Genomic DNA, 18,582 nt, shown 5'->3' on the forward strand with positions numbered 1-18,582 from the left:
CCTTTTTGAAAACAGTTAAACATCAATTATACTCAATCAGTAAGTCAGCCATTGTTACCTGACCGGTCAGCCATTGTTACCTGACCAACGCGTACTCCAGTGTCATTGTTACCACTGGTCAATCATAGTTACCTGACTGGTCAGTCATTGTTACCTGACCAATCACATTTAACAGTGTCATTGTTACCACTGTTCAAATCACTCTAGATGGGTACCCGCGCTCACTGTGGGTGTGTAGACTCCGGAGGGGCTCCTACAGCCCAAGCGCTATCAACAAGGCCTGAAATCCTGAACAGTATCAATACGAGGCCTGAAAGCCTCCTCACCTCACTCATCATGCCCTCACACAAGGCCCTCGGCCTTAATCAGTCCAGAAATAGTCAACAGCCCCTCGGGCAACAGTAAAGCAATAATACTCAGCTCAAACAATAGTTCAAATATCAGTTTAAAACTCCAAGTTTGAGTAAATATGGCTGAGTTCAAGAAACAGTGTAAATCACATGGACTGAGTTCAAATAATATTTCTAACAGTGAGGAAAAACAGTGATGATAGTTCATAAAGAGTTCAAACAGCCGGCAATAAGGCCCAAATATAGCAATAAGCCCAAATCATGGTGAAAACAACAAGTCATTGCTAATACGCGGTAAGATATCATCCGGACTGGACCAAGTCACAGTCCCCAATAGTAAATGACCCCGCGCTCGTCATGGAACGCGTGTCTCAACTCAACATAGCACCAAGTTGTGCAAATCCGGGGTTTCAAACCCTCAGAACATCATTTAAAGTCATTACTTACCTCTAGCCGGTCGATAACCTAGCTCGCCAAGCCTTTCCCTCTCGAGTCGACCTCCTCGCGCGTAGGATCTGACCAAAACCACAAAGGATACGTCACAATAGGCCAACAAATCGTAACCCAATCGAAAAGACTCGAAAAACAACCAAAATCACGAAGTTGGCAAAACCCGAGCCTCGGGCCCACTTCTCGAAAAATTACGAAATTCACATCACCGGGATCCTCGTCTCGCCACGAGTCCGTACATATAAAATACACAAGAATCGGAGTCCATTTGCCCCCTCAAATCAACAATTCAAACCTTCTTAGGTTTCAAGCCCTAACCTCCATTTTTACCCCTTTAATTCCTTGAATTTTAGTGTTTAAATCCTTGTTTTTACACCATAACAACATTATTTGAGTCTATAAATTCATACCTGATGGAATCCCCTTCGAATCCTCTCCAAATCGCCCAAAATCGCCTCTTCCCGAAGTCTAAAATATTTTCTTAACTTCTAAAATTCGTGAACACTGCTCATTAAACACAGTCCAGATTTTCGCTTCTGCGGCCCTTTAACCGCACCTGCGGTACCGCTTATGCGACAAATTGACCGCTTATGCGGTCTCACTTAAAACACCTGGGACCGCTTATGCGATCCAAACACCCGCTTATGCGGTTTACCTCCAACCGCTTCTACGGTATATTAACCGCTTATGCGGACTCGCTGAAGCGCCTACACGTCCGCTTATGCGGAAAAATCCCTGGGCTACACCTGCCCGCTTCTGCGACCTCTCCGCCGCATCTGCGGAACCGCTTCTGCGGCTCCTTTCCGCAGATGCAGAAATACCAGAAGACAGAAGAATCTGACCTGCAACAAATGTTTCCAACTCCCGTTTAACCATCCGAAATCACCCCGAGGCCCCCGGTACCTCAACCAAAAGCACCAACACATCCTATAACCTTATTCAAACTTGTTCCAATCCTCAAAACATGTCAAACAAATGCTAAAATCATTAAAATACATCGGATTCAAGCCTAGTTTTCATCAAAACTTCCGAAATGCGCATTCAATCAAAACCCGACCAAACAACGTCCAAATGACCTGAGAATTTGCAGACATATCCAAAATCACCTAACGAAACTACTACAACTTCCATTCCGACCCTCGGATCAAAATCTCACCTATCAACCGGAATTAGCCAAAATTCAAACTTCGCCAATTCAAGCCTAATTCTACACCGGACCTCCAAATTCAATTCCGATCGCACTTCTAAGTCACTAATCATCCCCCGAAGCTAACCGAACCACCGGAATTCACATCCGATCCCTCTAACCACATAGTCAACTTCCGGTTGACTTTTCCAAAACAAGCTTCCTTCTAAGAGGCTAAGTGCCTCATTTCCAACTAAAACCAATCCAACTCTACCCGATCAACTCAAACGCTGATATTGAAACATAAGGCAACACAATATGGGGGAAACGGGGCGGTAACTCTCGTGACGACGGGTCGGGTCGTCACAGAAATTGATGGAGCCAATGTCATAGAGTGAACTTTATCTTTTGTTTCCTCTACTCTGTTTTATGGCCTTCACATTTTTGCTATATTTTGAAAGAAGAGGATGAGGCAAGTCCTACAAGTCATTCTAAGTGACTTTATCTCATAATTTTGCAACTTATATTCAGTGTTCTTTTAGTTGAGTGTTTCTATTCAGCAATTCTGTATTGTGTAAAATTTTCAATGATGAAGTAGTTGCAATGTTTAGTAAGTGGACAATAGGTATATGTGATTCCCTCTTTTTCTTTGTTAATTGTAGTTTTGTACTTTACAACTTCTTTTTATCAAAATGTAATTATATTTATCTTCTTTTGTAGGATGGACATGCTTAAATAATCATTGCTGGACATATGGCTCATACATTACAACAAGTTGTTGGAAGAAGACATATTTTTGGAGTTAACTATATTAGAATTTAATGACTTTGGTATATGATTCTTTTGTTACTTCTTGTAAGTACAAGCATATATTTTAGGAGATTTAGTTTTTGAAAAGTGAGTAAATACTTGTGTATCAATTTTGTGTATTGATGTTTATATATATATAATTTATTATTATGTATATATATTTGTGAAATTATTATTGGCAAAAGGTAATTCATAAAACACAATAGCAATTGTTGCTAAAAGCCTTATAATAGATCAATAACTAGCTCTCCCACCAATTATTTCACCACAACATATATTGTTGGTAAATAAGCTCATTTTTGCAACAATAATTTTTGTTGTTAAATGTTCTCATAAGCCACAGTAGCATGACTTTTTACCAACAAAATATAACTTAAGGCAACAATATTTTTTGTTGCGTTAAGTTAGCTATTGCAACAATACTATTGGTTGTTGCGAATACTTTTCCCATCGGCGTTTATTGCAACGGCGTGCAACAACTTTCTTGTTGTTGCCAAAACTACTTTTAGCAACAACATTTGATTTATGGCAACAAAAAACGTTGTTGGCAAATACCTTCTTTCTTGTAGTGAGATTGAATTAGGGTATACATTTTGTTAGTTAAACCCATATTGATTTAGTTCGGTTCTGTTCGATCCATTTTGAAATAATTCAATTTAATTTTTCAGATTTTTGGTGCATATAAATACGTGATCACCAAACAGAATAAGTTTTGTCCAGCTCGATCTAATTCTCTCAATTCAAATTCTATTGAATATGAATAAAAACATAAAATATATAAAATTTAAGTTAGCAAATACACTTACTTAATCTACTTAGAGCTAGATTAATATTATGTTTATAGTAAGGAAAATATAATATTGGATGAATAAAATAACAACAACAGTAATAAATTCGGTATAATCCCACAAGGGGAGAATTAGCGTGTACGCAACCTTACTCTTACCTTGTGAGGTTCTTTTCAATAGACCTTCGATTCAATAACCATCATTCAATACTTCAAAATAATTTTTTGCTCTAAAAAATAAATGAATACATACGCAAAACTATTTTTTCAAAAAAAGAGAGTATATTTTAGAAGAGAACAAATATAAACAAAAAAAAAAGAGTAGATAAAATACAAAAATGATCACTTGAAAAAAAAAATTGTGTAGTAAGGAAAATATAATGTTGGATGAATAAAATAACAACAACTGTAATAAATTCAGCGTACGTTAATAACAACAACAGTAATAAAATAACAGCAACAGTAATATATTCAGTATAAAAAACCAAGTAAAAATTGAATCAAGACTTCTCTGACGGTTTTCTCTCTCAGCGTACGTTAGCCTAACGTGCGCCATGGGTAAGAGAGATCGAAATCCATCGCAGAAGGCGATAATGGCGAGGGAAACTATGGAATTCCAACAACGGAAGAAGAATGATGAAGGAAAGCAAGGTCAAAATCTAGAGAAACAATTTGAAAAAGTGAAAATCAATGAAAGCAATGCAACAGTAGCATGCAGTGAGGAGAAGATGAAGCAAAAGGAAATTGAAGTGGAATTAAGTGAAACTCCACCAAGTGTAAGATCATCGGAGCTGAGAAGTCCAGAACTGGGTGAGGGATCCTCAAAAACCTCACCAAAATCGCAGGAAACTGGTGCTGGGAGTGGGAAATTGTCGTGGGCAGATGAAGCAGAGATCATGGAGATTGCACCTGCGTCAAACTCTGGGGGATCTATATGGGACAATTTCGACATAACAAAGGTAACCAATGCTGGATTTAAGCTAGAATTTGTAGAACCTGTTGTACATGATGAGACACCTGTTTGTGAAATTGAGACAGAGGATATTAAATCTAAAATTGAGTATTGGAAGAATGCTGTGGTATGCTATGTTCTAGGAGCTCACCCACCATTTACTGTACTTAATGCATATGTAAGAAGGATATGGGGAAAACATGGAATTAATAAACTTTCTATGCTAAAAAATGGAATAGTGATTGTGAGATTTGATACCAGCATAGGGAAGAATGAGGTGCTTCAAGGAGGTATATACCATTTTGATAACAAGCCATTTATTGTTAAAGCATGGAATGTGGATATGGAGTTCACTAAAGAGGAGTTATATACTGTGCCTATATGGATAAAATTACCTGGTTTGGACTTCAAATACTGGAGCCCTAAAGGACTGAGCAAAATTGGCAGCTTAGTTGGAAGGCCACTGATAGTAGATAGTAATACTGAGAAGAAGATGGGGCTAAGCTTTGCAAGGCTCCTAGTAGAAGTACAGATGGATACTAAACTACCAGACAAAGTGGTTTTCAAGAATGAGAGGGGGCTATTAATGGAGCAAAAAGTACAATATGATTGCAAGCCTACACTATGCAAAGTGTGTAGGAAATATGGACATGATGAGCAGGTGTGTAAAAATAAAAAACATACAGTAGAGCCTAAGCCAACAGAGGAGCAGAATGAAAAAGGAGAGGAAAGTTTAACAGGAAAACAGGACAAATCACCAAATAGCAAGGTAGGGGAAGGAATACAATAGAGGCAGGGGGAAAAGAATTCAAGAGAATCAGGGCACTGCTGATGGACAACACCAAATAATGTCACAAGAAGCACAAATAGGCAACCAAAACAAGGGAGGGAAGCTGGTAACAGAAGTTACTACAACAATTTTCAGATATTGGAGACACAGGATAATGAAGGAGTAGAGGTGAGCAGGAAAGGAGAGGGGAATGTGGGAGGGAGAGTATCACCTCCCATTAACAATGGATAACATGCTATGTTGGAATGTTAGGGGTATTAATGCCCCTAACAAACAAAAGGAGGTAAAACTCCTTTGTAATAAAGAAGATATAGGGTTGATATGTATGGTGGAAACAAAAATAAAGGCAGACAAAATAAATCAAGTAGCTAACAATCTATTTGGAGGATGGGGTAGTATAAAAAATCTGAGTAAGCATTATAATGGTAGAATTTGGGTGGCATGGAGACAGGACTGTTATCATGTAACTGTGATTACAATGACTGATCAAGCAGTAACATGCAAGGTCAGCCATAGAAGACTGCAGGTAGAGTTTATGATGACTGTAGTGTATGCATTCAACACCAGAGAAGAAAGAAGAAGTTTGTGGAGCTACATTGAGAATGTGAGTAAGAATTTGGGAGGCCCATGGATAGTTATGGGAGATTTCAATGCTGTCCTACATACTAATGATAGAGTTAGGGGAAATCCAGTAAGTTTAGCAGAAATAATTGATTTCCAACAATGCATAGACCAATGTGACTTGATGGAGATGCCAACTAGTGGGAGCAGGTATACTTGGAATGATAGGCATAGTGATAATAGGATTTTATCAAAAATAGATTGGGCCTTCATCAATACAGCATGGCTCAATTTAATACCAACTTATAGGGCTTCATACTTAGAAGAAGGCATCAGTGATCACTGTCCATTGAAGTTGTCAATAGGAACTTCTAACAGGAGGACAAAAGATACTTTTAAATTCTGTAATGTTTGGGCATCACATCCAAACTTTATAGACATAGTTAAGGGAGTATGGATGAAGGAGGATTGTAGGGTGTAGTATGTTTCAAGTGGTCGGGAAACTTAAAATGTTGAAGAAAGAATTGAAGATGTTAAAGAAGAGGCATTTTAGCAACATCATAGAAGAAGCAGATGCAGATAGAATGGCCCTGGTCACAGCACAAGCAGAACTTCACAAGAATCCTATGGATGCAGGATTACAGCTCGAAGAAAAGCAAAGGTATCAAAAATTCAAAAAATCATCATATTTGGCAGAGGTTTATCTTCAACAAAGGAGCAAGGCTACCTGGATTAAGCTGGGAGATGACAACAACAGGTACTTCTTCTCAGTAATCAAGTACGGGAGGATGCAAGAAGCAATCATACAATTAACAGACAAAAGTGGAGTAAGCAAAACTGAACAAGAAGACATTGCAGAAATTTTTGTGGACTATTACCAGGAATTAGTAGGAACAAAGGGAAGATTCAGAGATCATGCCATACAGGGGTTCTTAAAAAATGGGAGAGTGTTATCAACTACACAAGAATTACAACTATTAAGGCCTTACACAGGAGCAGAAGTGAAGAAAGCAATATTCAGCATCAATGACACTAAAAGCCCTGGACCAGATGGGTACGGGAGTGGCTTTTATAAAGCGGCATGGACAATAATTGGAGGAGATGTGACAAAAGCAGTGTTGGAATTCTTTGAAAATGGAGAATTACTCACCCAGATCAACTCAACCAGCATAGCACTTATACTAAAAGTAAAGAATCCTGTGCAGGCAAGTCAATTTAGACCTATTGCTTGCTGCAATGTTATATATAAATGTATTTCTAAGATCATATGCACTAGATTGAGGAAAATCATGCCAGAGATTGTAGCAGATAACCAAGCAGCATTCATTGAAGGAAGATCACTTATCCACAATGTATTGATATGTCATGATCTATTAAGACATTATAACGGGAAGACTACACCTAGGTGTTTGATGAAGATTGATCTAAAGAAGGCTTATGACATGGTAAGATGGGAATTCCTGGAAGAAGTACTCAGAGGCTATGGCTTTCCAATGTCATTCATTCAACTAATAATGGTGTGTGTTACAACAACCAAGTTCACAGTCAAGGTGAATGGTGCAGGATATGGATACTTTGAAGGAAGAAGAGGATTGAGGCAGGGAGATCCTATGTCTCCACTATTATTTGTGCTTGTTATGGAATACTTAACAAGAGGGCTGAATAAGATGAGTGAAGTGACAGAGTTTCAATATCATCCAATGTGTAAGAGCACTAAACTGACTCATTGATATTTGCAGATGACTTGATGTTATTCTGTAAAGGCAATAGTCAGTCTATTAATAGGATGTTGGAGGTGGTGAATCATTTCAGTGCAGCATCAGGTCTGGTAGCAAATATGGAAAAGTCCAACATATATCTAGCAGGAATGGATGAAGAAAGTAAGCAAGCTATAGTGAATGCTACAGGGTTCTCAGTGGGTACTCTACCTATGAGATACCTGGGATTACCACTTACATCAAAGAAATGGAGCAAGGTGGAATGTCACCAGTTAGTGGACAAGATCACAACAAATATTCAAACAGGTTATGCTAAGCATCTATCATATGCAGGTAGACTGCAAGTAATCAATTCAGTCCTATTTGCAGTGTATAACTTCTGGGGAGCTGTTTTCATACTTCCTCAAAGTATGAAAAGCAATAGACAGGAAATGTAGGGAATATCTATGGGGAACTGTAGAAGGTCATAGGAAAATGGCTTTGGTTTCATGGGAAGTTCTATGCAGACCAAAGATATATGGTGGACTGAACATAAAAGGCTGTAAAAATTGGAATATTGCATCAGTTGGAAAACTACTATAGCAAATAGTGACAAACAAAGAGGTTTTATGGGTGAGATGGGTACATGGGATATATATGAAAGCATGTAGAAATATCTGGGAACACAGGCCTCCAAGTGACTGCAGCTGATATTAGAAGAAGTTGAATAGTCTAAAACACAATATGGCACAATGGTACCAGGGAAATACATATAGGCTGACTAGAAATGGGCAGTATTATGTGTCTAGAAGCTACAATGCAATGCTGGGATATTTGCCAAGATGCAGGGAAATGAAACTGATATGGAACAGGACACTACTACCAAGGCATAGGTTTGTCTTGTGGCTAGCTTATCAACAAAAATTGCAAACAAAGAGTAGATTAATGCAGCTGAATATTCCAATAACAGACAATGCAGATTGTTGTCTTTGTGATCAGGGAATAATTGAAACACAACAACATCTGTTTGGAGATTGTAGTTGGTTTAAAGACATGAAGGAGGTTTTAATGAGCTGGGCAGGAATCAAGCTACCAAATAGGGCAATACCAGAACTATTAAAATGGATCAATAGAAGACATTGGAAGCACATAAAGAAAGAGGTTGCAACAGCAATCATAGGAGTAATGGTGTATCAAACTTGGCAAGCAAGGAACTGGAGGATCTTCAGACAAATTGCATTGAATATAGAGTTTTGCACTGGACAAATTAAAAAGGAGATGGTGGACAGGATAAGCATGTATGCAGAGTCCAAAAGAGCAAGCCAATGCTCATTGATGATGCAAAGACTGTGTGCTTAGAAAGAAGTCTGTAATTAGGCCACTGTAGATATTACTTTAATTGTACTTAGAACGATTAATTTGCTATTTGAGGTCTGGATGTATTAGAAGTTCTAATACACTGGATGCTCTTAGGATGTAAAACTCAGTTTGGTTGCTATGGTAATATTCACATTTATTGCCAATAAATTCAGTATAATCCCACAAGGGGAGGATTAGCTAGACCTTCGATTCGATAACCATCATTCAATACTTCAAAATAATTTTTCGCTCTAAAGATAAATGAATACATACGCAAAACTATTTTTTCAAAAAAGAGAGTATATTTTAGAAGAGAACAAATATATAAAAAAAAAAAAAAAAAAGAGTAGATAAAATACAAAAATGATCAAAAAAGTAAGAAGTTCAGAAGAGAACTAAGACGACAAGGAGGAAACACACCAGCTATGGAATGCATTTAGTCTCGATCCCGAGTCGAGCGTCTGGACATTTGTCAGCTTAACCGTGGCACCCACTATCAACTTGTGACTTTGGGGTGCCACTCGTGACTTTGGGGTGCCACTCTTTCTATATTTACCTGTTTTGAGTAAAACATAGTACATATTTTCCCGAGCGACCGGGTGCCGTACCACCCCTAATCTCCTACGTAGATCCGCCCCTGATTATTTACTACCTTTACACGTTAAATACTTGTACTGTTGTACATTATTGTAGCGCTATAACAAGCTGTATACATAAACCAAATTATTCTACGGCATGTGTAAGTGTGTATAACACTTGTATCAACATTACTTTAGTATTCTCCTATAGAACCTGGAACAGATGGAACAATTAAACTTACAGAATATAAAGTAACAACAATTACGAACCTTGAACATCTAAATCAAGAGATGGAGACTCTTCTAGCTTTTGGAAAGCTCCATCAAGGCTGCAAACTTGAATAATGAATTTGACGCTGGAAGTGCCAGAGGAAACTACAAGATCAGATACATAAAATGCTTCAACTTCCGCAACTCCCAGGTACTCCTGGACTAGCTGAAGTGATCCATTTGGTTCTGCAATTGAGAGATCGGATTGTTTCTTGACATAGATATAATACTTAGGGAATAGGTGAGTTTTTCCGTCTTTCAATTTCCAAACAAGGTTGACATTAAGTTTCCTGGAGTCATGACAACCAGAAGACCATTTAATGTAATTACAATCAACAAGCCATGAAGTTGATGGTGGGAAGTCCGAGTTCAGTGTACGACTATCTATTGCAAGATGACCAAGCACCGCATGATATTCTGTTGGAGAAAAAGCCATGGTATTACCTTGACTTTCTGATTTGTGAACTTCAGGTCTTAACTTATAGCATACAGCATGGATTTTTGTTAACATGTATCCTTCCATTGCGATACTACTCTCTTGTATGACCCATGATGGTTCAGTCTCTAGCTTAGTAACACGACGAGGCATTATAACATTGTCAAAATGTCTAACAAAACGGGTCATAGTCAGCAAAGAATCTCCCCAGGAAGCAAGTAATACTGATTTTTGCTTCCTTACAGCAGAAGTGAACTCAAGAGACAAACCCAACAAAGAGCTTCCATTTGATTTTACCTGCATTAGCACGTATCAGCTGATAAATGAAGAAGGAGCGACAAGGGCACAACATAATACATGTATTCAACTATTCATCATGACATGAAATCATCATATTTCTTCTGAAGTTTTGGGCTATTTGGAAGGTTAATAAATCTCGGGAAATGCGCCAAGTAGGATAGAAGGATGACTTAAAAAACAGAATATAAAATTAAACATAGCTACACAATTTTTGAGAAAAAGCCTGCACATTTGATGTTGTAGACCAAGGTAATGTAAGGAATTTTATCACCTAAAGAATTTATCACCTAGAATTCCATTATTAGAGGGTGCTGAGATACAACACAGTAGAACTATCAGGTCAACAACAAACAACTGGCTGCAGTTGTATAATCCCCATCCACAAGAAAGGTAACAAATCCTTCTCAAAGGATTTCTCTGCCAGGTGAAAGTTACCAGTATGACCTTGCAAATGGTTAATAGTTAGGTACTTTAACAACCTTTATCCAGAAAAAAAAAAAAAAAAAAAGATGGCTTACAGAATATGTAAAGTGAACAGGTGAATCTGCTAACTGAAGCTTCCCTTCAAACAACCTTGCTGAGAAATGAATATCATCATCAAGTGTTCCATTGAATGCTAGGTTTCCACCTCCATTATAAGATGGCTCCTTAAGACTACCCCATCCAAGCGCATCATAAGATCAGTTCCCAAATCAAAACATTAAGCAGAAGTATGCACAAGCTAGAAGCAATCTTATGAACAAAAGCATGCACACAAAACCTCAATACACACACATGCGCGCGCACACACACACACATGCACACGCACACATACATGTATATGTATATATAGATAGATTTTTGCTACCATACTACATGAATATAGTAGGTTAACAATCTACCCACTTTTCGTTCCATTATCTACCCCTAGATTTACCCTTGCCGATTCATTACTTGAAAGCAAATTGTGTACATCTATTTTGGGTGTTATANCGTTAGATTGAGGAGATGGATGGTCTAGATTCCTTGATGCCAAAATGGCATCGTTTTGATAACCTGGGGACTGGACCGGGTGGGGACGTTTGGGCCGGACTGGGGGGTGTGAATTGGTCCGGTTTTGAGGTATTTTGGGCTGAAACATACCTGGCCCAAACTTGGGTAATTTATGAAAGCAAATTGTTTTTGTTTAATTTTCTCTTCTTCTTCTTTTATTTTATTTTATTTTTTCCTTTATTTTATGATTTTTCTAATTTTTGTTAAATGCAAAATTAAAAATAAAGACCCAAATTGACTCTAATCTTATACTACTTAATTTCCAAATACACTAATTCCTAATTTAAATGCAAACTAAGACAAATTCAAAAAATTAATAGTTAAAAATGCAAAATGAATTATTTTTGTTATTTTCTTTAATTTCAAAGTAACTTGACTACTAATTAATCCCAAGATGTGAGATTAAATCCTAAATGCAAAAGCCAAATATATTTTTTGTATTTTCCATTAGTTAAAATACACAAACAAAAATGCAAACAATTACTACAGCATGTCTGTCATTTCCAATTCAATATGCGTGGTGTATGATCTCCAACACGAACAACAAACTTTTGATCAACTAAAGTGCAACATTCATAGAACCACACCTGTAGTGCAAGAGGAAATCCACCAATCCGATAAAACCCAGACTTTCCCCTCAACCTGTCCCTCACGGACTTCATTAAAGCTCGAAACGCAATCACCCCAGGGAAACGACACATACTCACCACTCTCGACAAGATGGAAATCATGTTTACTTATAAATGTCTACTGAGCCTGAGTGGACATTAGAAATGTGTTTATGAAATAAATGATTGCAATCTTAACTGCGTCTTCATCAGATTTCCATTTCTTCTTCTCAAAACAATCACTAAGCGACTTATAACTGAAAAAGAAGATTCAACAATAGAAAAAATTATAACTGAAATTGTATGTACCTTACAAACTTTGTCAGGATTTTTAACTTTTTCTACCTTCTGAACATTACTTTTTTTGGTTTGACACCCAAATTCACTTCGTCCTCCACGACACGTTTTCTCTTACCTTAATCATCATCCACTCTAAACCTTTTGCTCTTCTTTTTCTTAGAATGTCCAATAACATCCTTTCGAGATTCTAACACTTTAACACTGTCGGAACGTTTTGTCTTCGCATATTTCATTCACCAATCGATTTCTCAACTAAAACCGGGGTTGAATGAGGAGATAAACTCACCGACCTAGTTTCTCTTCTCATGTCGCTCGATTTCTCAGTTGAAACCGACTTTGAATAAGGTGATGAACTCATCGAACGGGTTTGTCTTCTCATATTGCTCTGTTTCACAATTGAAACTAGGTTCAATGAGAAAAAAAATTTAAAAAAATATACGAACAAACCGTTACAAAAATTTGTGAAGAAGTTGATACAAAAACTCGACCAAAAAATTACAAAATCGTCTATAATAGATACATACGATGAACTCTAACTAAACAATTAGTCGCAAAAGCCTAAAGAAAAGCAACATCGGTTCTACAAAAACACATGCAATCCGAAAAATATACAAAACAAGAGATTATCTATACCAAATTACCTGGAATCAGACGAAATAACCACAAATATATCTTATTTGTCGTCAATTTCAGCAATTTTGGTTCAATTTAGGAAAAAATCGCAGAGAGAGAGAGAGAGAGAGAGAGAGAGAGAGAGAGAGAGAGAGAACAAAGGGAAGAATATAAAGAGTTATTGGATGGACAGGGCGCTGCGGCTAGATTTAATTGTTATGGACATTCAATTCTAAAGGTATTCTTTCCCATGATTAATCATGACCTCGAAGGACAAGAAAAAAGAATTTAAAAAACAAAAAAGGATAGAGACACTTCTCATATATCCTTCAACCTGCAAATATTAAAGTAATACTGACTCCCTCTGAATGATGATGTGAAAATCATGTTTGCTTATGTTCTTCAATAAACCCTAAAGACAAAATAATAGAAGATTTTCCAGTGTGGAAATTGCTAAAAGGATATTGGAGAATTGCAGGTATTAAACACTCTGGAAAAAATGATTTTTCTGGGTTTGCTAAGAAGACGATATCCCAAGTTCCAACAGAAGGTTATTGGAAGCAGCGAATATGGCTGGAGACTGGGGAAATGTTTTTGTTGAAAGACAGTGCCCTACTATTAACTAGAAAATGGGGACATTTGGGGAACTAAAAAGTGGGTAGAGCGTCCTACTAAATTTTTTGTAGTACAATAGCAAAACCAGACAGCTTTCATCTGACTTGCTGGTCAGATGCTCTGCTCTGTGTTGCTGAACTGGTGGCTTGTGATACCCAATTGCTATGCATTTTGAATCTCTCGAAACAAAGGACATGTTTTGGTATTTCAAAATTATGAAGCTGCTCAAATGGTGTCACAACATGTATTAGATCTCAGAGAGAATCAATTTTTGGTGCACCAATGACTCACAATTTTCTAATCTAGAACAGCATTGCAATGGTAGGAGGAGGGCAAAGGGACTCTACAATTTACATGCAATAGCGTCTAACTTATGCAAGAAGCATTACACAGAGAACAATATTCTCCAGAATTCAAGTGCCAGATGGTTCAAATGGATTTGTCGGTTATAGATCATCAGACTGAAACAAGGGACTATCATTGACAGAAAACTGTCGAAGTCAGGAAGATCAAAAACTAAATATAACAAGCACAGAAACTTACTCAACAACAACTTCTAGATGCCCTGTGGTAGATTCTCCAGAAAACTCCAGGAGAGGCTGAGACAAACGTGTATATATTAGCAAGGGTGAGAAATATGGACAAAATGGATAATCATAGGATGATATGGTATAGAAGATTAGAATCTAAATAATCTTAGGATGACATGGTATAGAATATTAGAATCTAAGAGCTAAAGTAACATCAGTGCACTCATAAACATATGAAGAGTTAGGCTGATTGCACAAGTGACAACCCTTATCAGACATTTAAACTTTTTACTTTGTGTTGTGGTTAATTTTCACAAACAAAATGCAAGGATGATACTTCACAAGGTGAAGGCAAATTCAAGTAGGGAATAACAAGAAGGAAACGTCAGCTGTGTTGAAAGTTCTAGTCACTTACACTCGAGTCAAACTCATAACCTTTTCAAAAAATGCATCTGAAGAGCAAGTCATAATTCAAGACATCCTTGTGAAACTGAATTTTGCTGACACTAATGACATGTGGAAGACTCTGTAAAAAAGATTTAAGAAATGAATGAATGAAAAAAGGGGACAGTCTGTATCTCCACTCTAGTCAACATGAGTTGTGCCTAATTGCATGGATGCTTTCTAGTCTTGCAGAAATATTCCAAGTGAACATCTCAGAGACGCCATTTACTATGGGGATTTGATGTCCAAAGTAGCAGAAACAAGAAAGTAAATGAGAAGATATGGACATACATATTAGCTGGAGAATCCACACCAAACTAATTAATGGAATTGTCTATAATGGTTGTACCATTTAAATATTAGAGTTTAATGCTCTTTCTAGATCTCAGAGGACAATGAAATAAAACAGAGAATTTTTTGAAAATTGGAACTTCTGATAAATGCTATATCTGAAATACAGAAATTACTGCATTTAATAACTGAAAACCAAGAACAAACATACAGATACCAGAAGACACCTGAAAGCTTTGCGAAGAAATGTTATTCCAAGGAGTCTGTGATATTTGCTTTCCATCAACAGAAATATGGTAACCATGACCCTGAGATTATGATAACAAGGATGTTAGTGGGCATTGCCACCTCATAGACTTTTCGAATTAGAAAACATTTCGATTGTCTTAGCCTTTCCCCTGCTATTCATAAACAGTCATAGAAGAAGCCACCTTTGGACCAAGACATTGACCCTTTTCATATTTGAAATTGCTTGTATTTCCCTTTAACATTCAGTACTTGACAATTTTATCAAATGCCCCATGTAACAAAGTTACATCTTTCTGCTTATGCATTACGTGGCGCCTTCAGTCAGAAGTTTATGGATTGGTTCCTCTAAACACTGGACTGTTTGAGCCAGCTTATATATGTGTTGTTAATATTAATTAAAATACTATGACAATACTCAATTCCTCCCCCTCCACCCTGCAGGAACCACCAACAATGGTCCATACTTGCTTCTTTCACTCTGGAACCATCATATTTGCTTCTTCAAATTCATCGTAAACATGTTTCTAATAAAAGTACCAAAAGTTGCTAAGCATACCGGTTGAACTGCTCTGGTGAACTACTCTATAAGGAGTTCAAACATAACTGCTCCTTCACACAAGGATCTAAAGGAGCCACTCCACCTTGGTATTGATAGGAAAAAATTACAAGCAATAAATCTGCAATATATTCATTAAAAGAACAAAGGAAACACAAAACAAGATTTTGGAAAACAAACAAGCTTAGGCATACCTGATCAAAATTTGAGTAGAATGGAAGAGTTAGGGGATAATTTTGTGAAATATCCCATGATCTTTCTACAAGTCCCCACCAACTGCATGTTAAAAGCATTTTCATTAAGATATGGTGAATATAAAGCATATACTTTTCAATTACCAAAATGGGCAGTGTAGATCAACTGTTCATAAAAGTGCATAAAATTTTCCGGCATTTTAAAATAAAATGTCATATAGATTGAAATGAAGAGACTTCATTTTGGCTTGGTTACTTAAACATACGTAGAAAAGGAGATACTTTCCTTCTTGACTTGGTAACTTAAGTTATCTATTGGATCTCATCTTCCATATTGCTGGCAGTGTGACTATCATTTGCCAAGGAAAGACCAGATGAAGAAAAGGATATCTGATGTCTTTCAAATAACTACAGTATAAACCATGAGAAAATCCTTTATGTGGGAGGCGGTGGTTACACGAAAAGAAATTGAAGGAAATCAGGAAATAGAAATTATGTGAATCTTTAAAAATAATCTGAGTAATCTTTATTGGAAAGCAGTATTCTTATTCTTTACAAAGAAGCATTTAAGAGATATCACGGCACAGTGCAGGACCGATTCTGTGCAGTCTGAAAGTCAGGTAGCTGTTTTGTCTCGTACACCCATCCAGGAGCAAATATGGCAGCTGACACATTATCCCTCTTAATCACATCAAGCGCCAAATTTGTCTGCATAAAAAGGCAGAATCAGATTATTTTTACAAGTGAGTAAACCGAAGTGGCTAGACATTCTAGAAAAAGGTTAAACGAGTGGTCTGGAGTAAGCCTGTAACAGTGAAATGTATGTTACTGCCAACAGCTCAAGCAAACCACTTATTAACAGAGATAGTGAAACTAAAACCTTATTAGCTGGTTACTTTCGTGAATTTGGTTCCTCCTTTCTGGAAGTACTATTATATAAGATTCCAAAGTGGATAAAGAAGTTTTCAACAATCAGACAGTGCAAGTATTTTCTCACAAGCTTGAAAGTGACACATAATGTTTAAGTCACTGAACTGGGAAAAATTGGAATTCGCATATAAATAGCAATGTGTGTGTATAGGATCCACTTTTCTGTGAAAAATATGAAAGTTTAGAGAAGATATAATGGACGAGAAAAAAGAAACCATGAAGGAAAGGTCTCCCAACTTTAGGTAGGGATTGAAAGATGCTTTGAGAATAGATGAAAGTGTAACAAGAATATTCCAAGAAAACTTGCATGATAGACACTTCTATCAGGTAATTTTTTTGAAGTTCATTAAAATCGTAGAATTTGAGGAGTTTAGTACTCGTGTTAGATGATGAGTAAGGTTGATGTAGTCAATTTTGAATTATGCTGTAATATAGAAGGTCGATTACTATTTATGAGGTTCAACAGCTCTTAATTGCCTACCTCACAGCAATGTTACACCTGTCCCAGATATAGTCTATAGTAAGAACCTCGCCAAAAAAGAAAAGAAAAAAGAAGAAGAACCTCGCCAAAAAAGAAAAGAAAAAAAGAAGCATAATTGTTACTCTCGTAGTAAAGATAGAATCCTGGTTCAAACACATTTTCAGGTCGAACATAAGATAATCCTTTAATCTTTTAACAGAAACAGTGGTACGCCCTAATCCCTCTCTAGTTTGAATAATCAAAGAGACAAACAAGGAGGAAGGGCATTTCTGTCAATATCAAACAGTATAAAACATTAACGTACAACATAAATGTTCATAACAATACTATGGGTTATGGAATTAGCACTATTAAACAAGCATAGAGGATAAGCCGGTGAGGTATGAAAATTTTTGATTTCCCTACTTAGTATACAAACCCACCATCCATTGTCCACCACCATAAGTGTTTCTTCCAAAGACATCAATTCCCATGTAGACATCGAACTTTCTGTCACCGGCAACCTCAGCTGATTGCTTAGGATAATTCTCCTATAAGTACACAAGAAACGGGCTTTAGCAATTATTGTTAACCTGGAAAAACATAATTAAAAATTAGGATGAATTACCTGCCAGGTGTAGTTCACAAATATACCATCAGATATATCGAAAAAAGGCTTATTTTTTCCATTTAGTTGATCTTGCCATTTAAGGTTCCCATCAATTGTGACGCTATCATACCTGTAGCATCACGATAAGAAAGAATCATATGCTGAATTTTTACTTTGAATAGTTTGCTTCATTACATTATCATAGGACCAAAGATCCAGGAACAGAACGGAAGAACATAAGCTGCTTTTAATTTTAAACAAAGCTTTTGTTTCATGATATTACCATATGACCAAAGATCCAGGGACAAGGGAATGCATGGACTGAGTTAAGCGGCTGACAAATTCTTCCAGGTTAGGAATTTGCCCAACATCCACAGAAACTTCCATATTGACCTGGCAGCAAGATGTTTGAAAAAGAAAAAACCGATCCTGGTATAAGACATAGTTATGCAAAAGACTGGATATAATAAACTCATTCCTTGATGAAACTTTACCAAAAAGCAGTTAGGATTGTATGACTATGCTTACCTTATTTCACAAATGACAATTGCTCTAGGATTTTTACTTTCTAGACATTGTAAAAGAATAGATGTCCCATTCCTCAATTCCCATCAGGAAAAATTCTCTCAGACTACTGTTCCAGAAAGGATAATAAAGGATATATATATATATATATATATATATA

The 18,582-nt window shown here is 36.9% G+C and overlaps 2 protein-coding genes across 2 annotated transcripts in view; one reads left to right on the top strand and one right to left on the bottom strand.

Moving 5' to 3' along the window:
• The first annotated feature begins 5,743 nt into the window (after window positions 1-5,743).
• LOC109210594 lies at window positions 5,744-6,307 on the top strand. The gene has a single exon (XM_019374031.1). It carries the CDS (start codon window positions 5,744-5,746, stop codon window positions 6,305-6,307), a length of 564 nt encoding a protein of 187 aa, XP_019229576.1.
• A 3,213-nt stretch (window positions 6,308-9,520) lies between these two features.
• LOC109210595 (cytosolic endo-beta-N-acetylglucosaminidase 1-like) overlaps window positions 9,521-18,582 on the bottom strand; it is a 10,170-nt gene continuing 1,108 nt past the window's right edge. The window contains exons 3-11 of the mRNA XM_019374032.1: window positions 18,181-18,290; window positions 17,916-18,027; window positions 17,731-17,838; window positions 16,493-16,605; window positions 15,898-15,979; window positions 15,126-15,206; window positions 14,177-14,232; window positions 10,985-11,120; window positions 9,521-10,463 (exon numbers count right to left, since the gene is read on the bottom strand). Coding sequence (XP_019229577.1) covers window positions 9,723-10,463; window positions 10,985-11,120; window positions 14,177-14,232; window positions 15,126-15,206; window positions 15,898-15,979; window positions 16,493-16,605; window positions 17,731-17,838; window positions 17,916-18,027; window positions 18,181-18,290 — 1,539 coding nt within the window. The 3' untranslated portion in view covers window positions 9,521-9,722. The remainder of the gene's footprint in view (window positions 10,464-10,984; window positions 11,121-14,176; window positions 14,233-15,125; window positions 15,207-15,897; window positions 15,980-16,492; window positions 16,606-17,730; window positions 17,839-17,915; window positions 18,028-18,180; window positions 18,291-18,582) is intronic.

Source organism: Nicotiana attenuata, unplaced genomic scaffold (genome assembly GCF_001879085.1).
Source record: "Nicotiana attenuata strain UT unplaced genomic scaffold, NIATTr2, whole genome shotgun sequence".
Lineage (NCBI taxonomy): Eukaryota > Viridiplantae > Streptophyta > Magnoliopsida > Solanales > Solanaceae > Nicotiana > Nicotiana attenuata.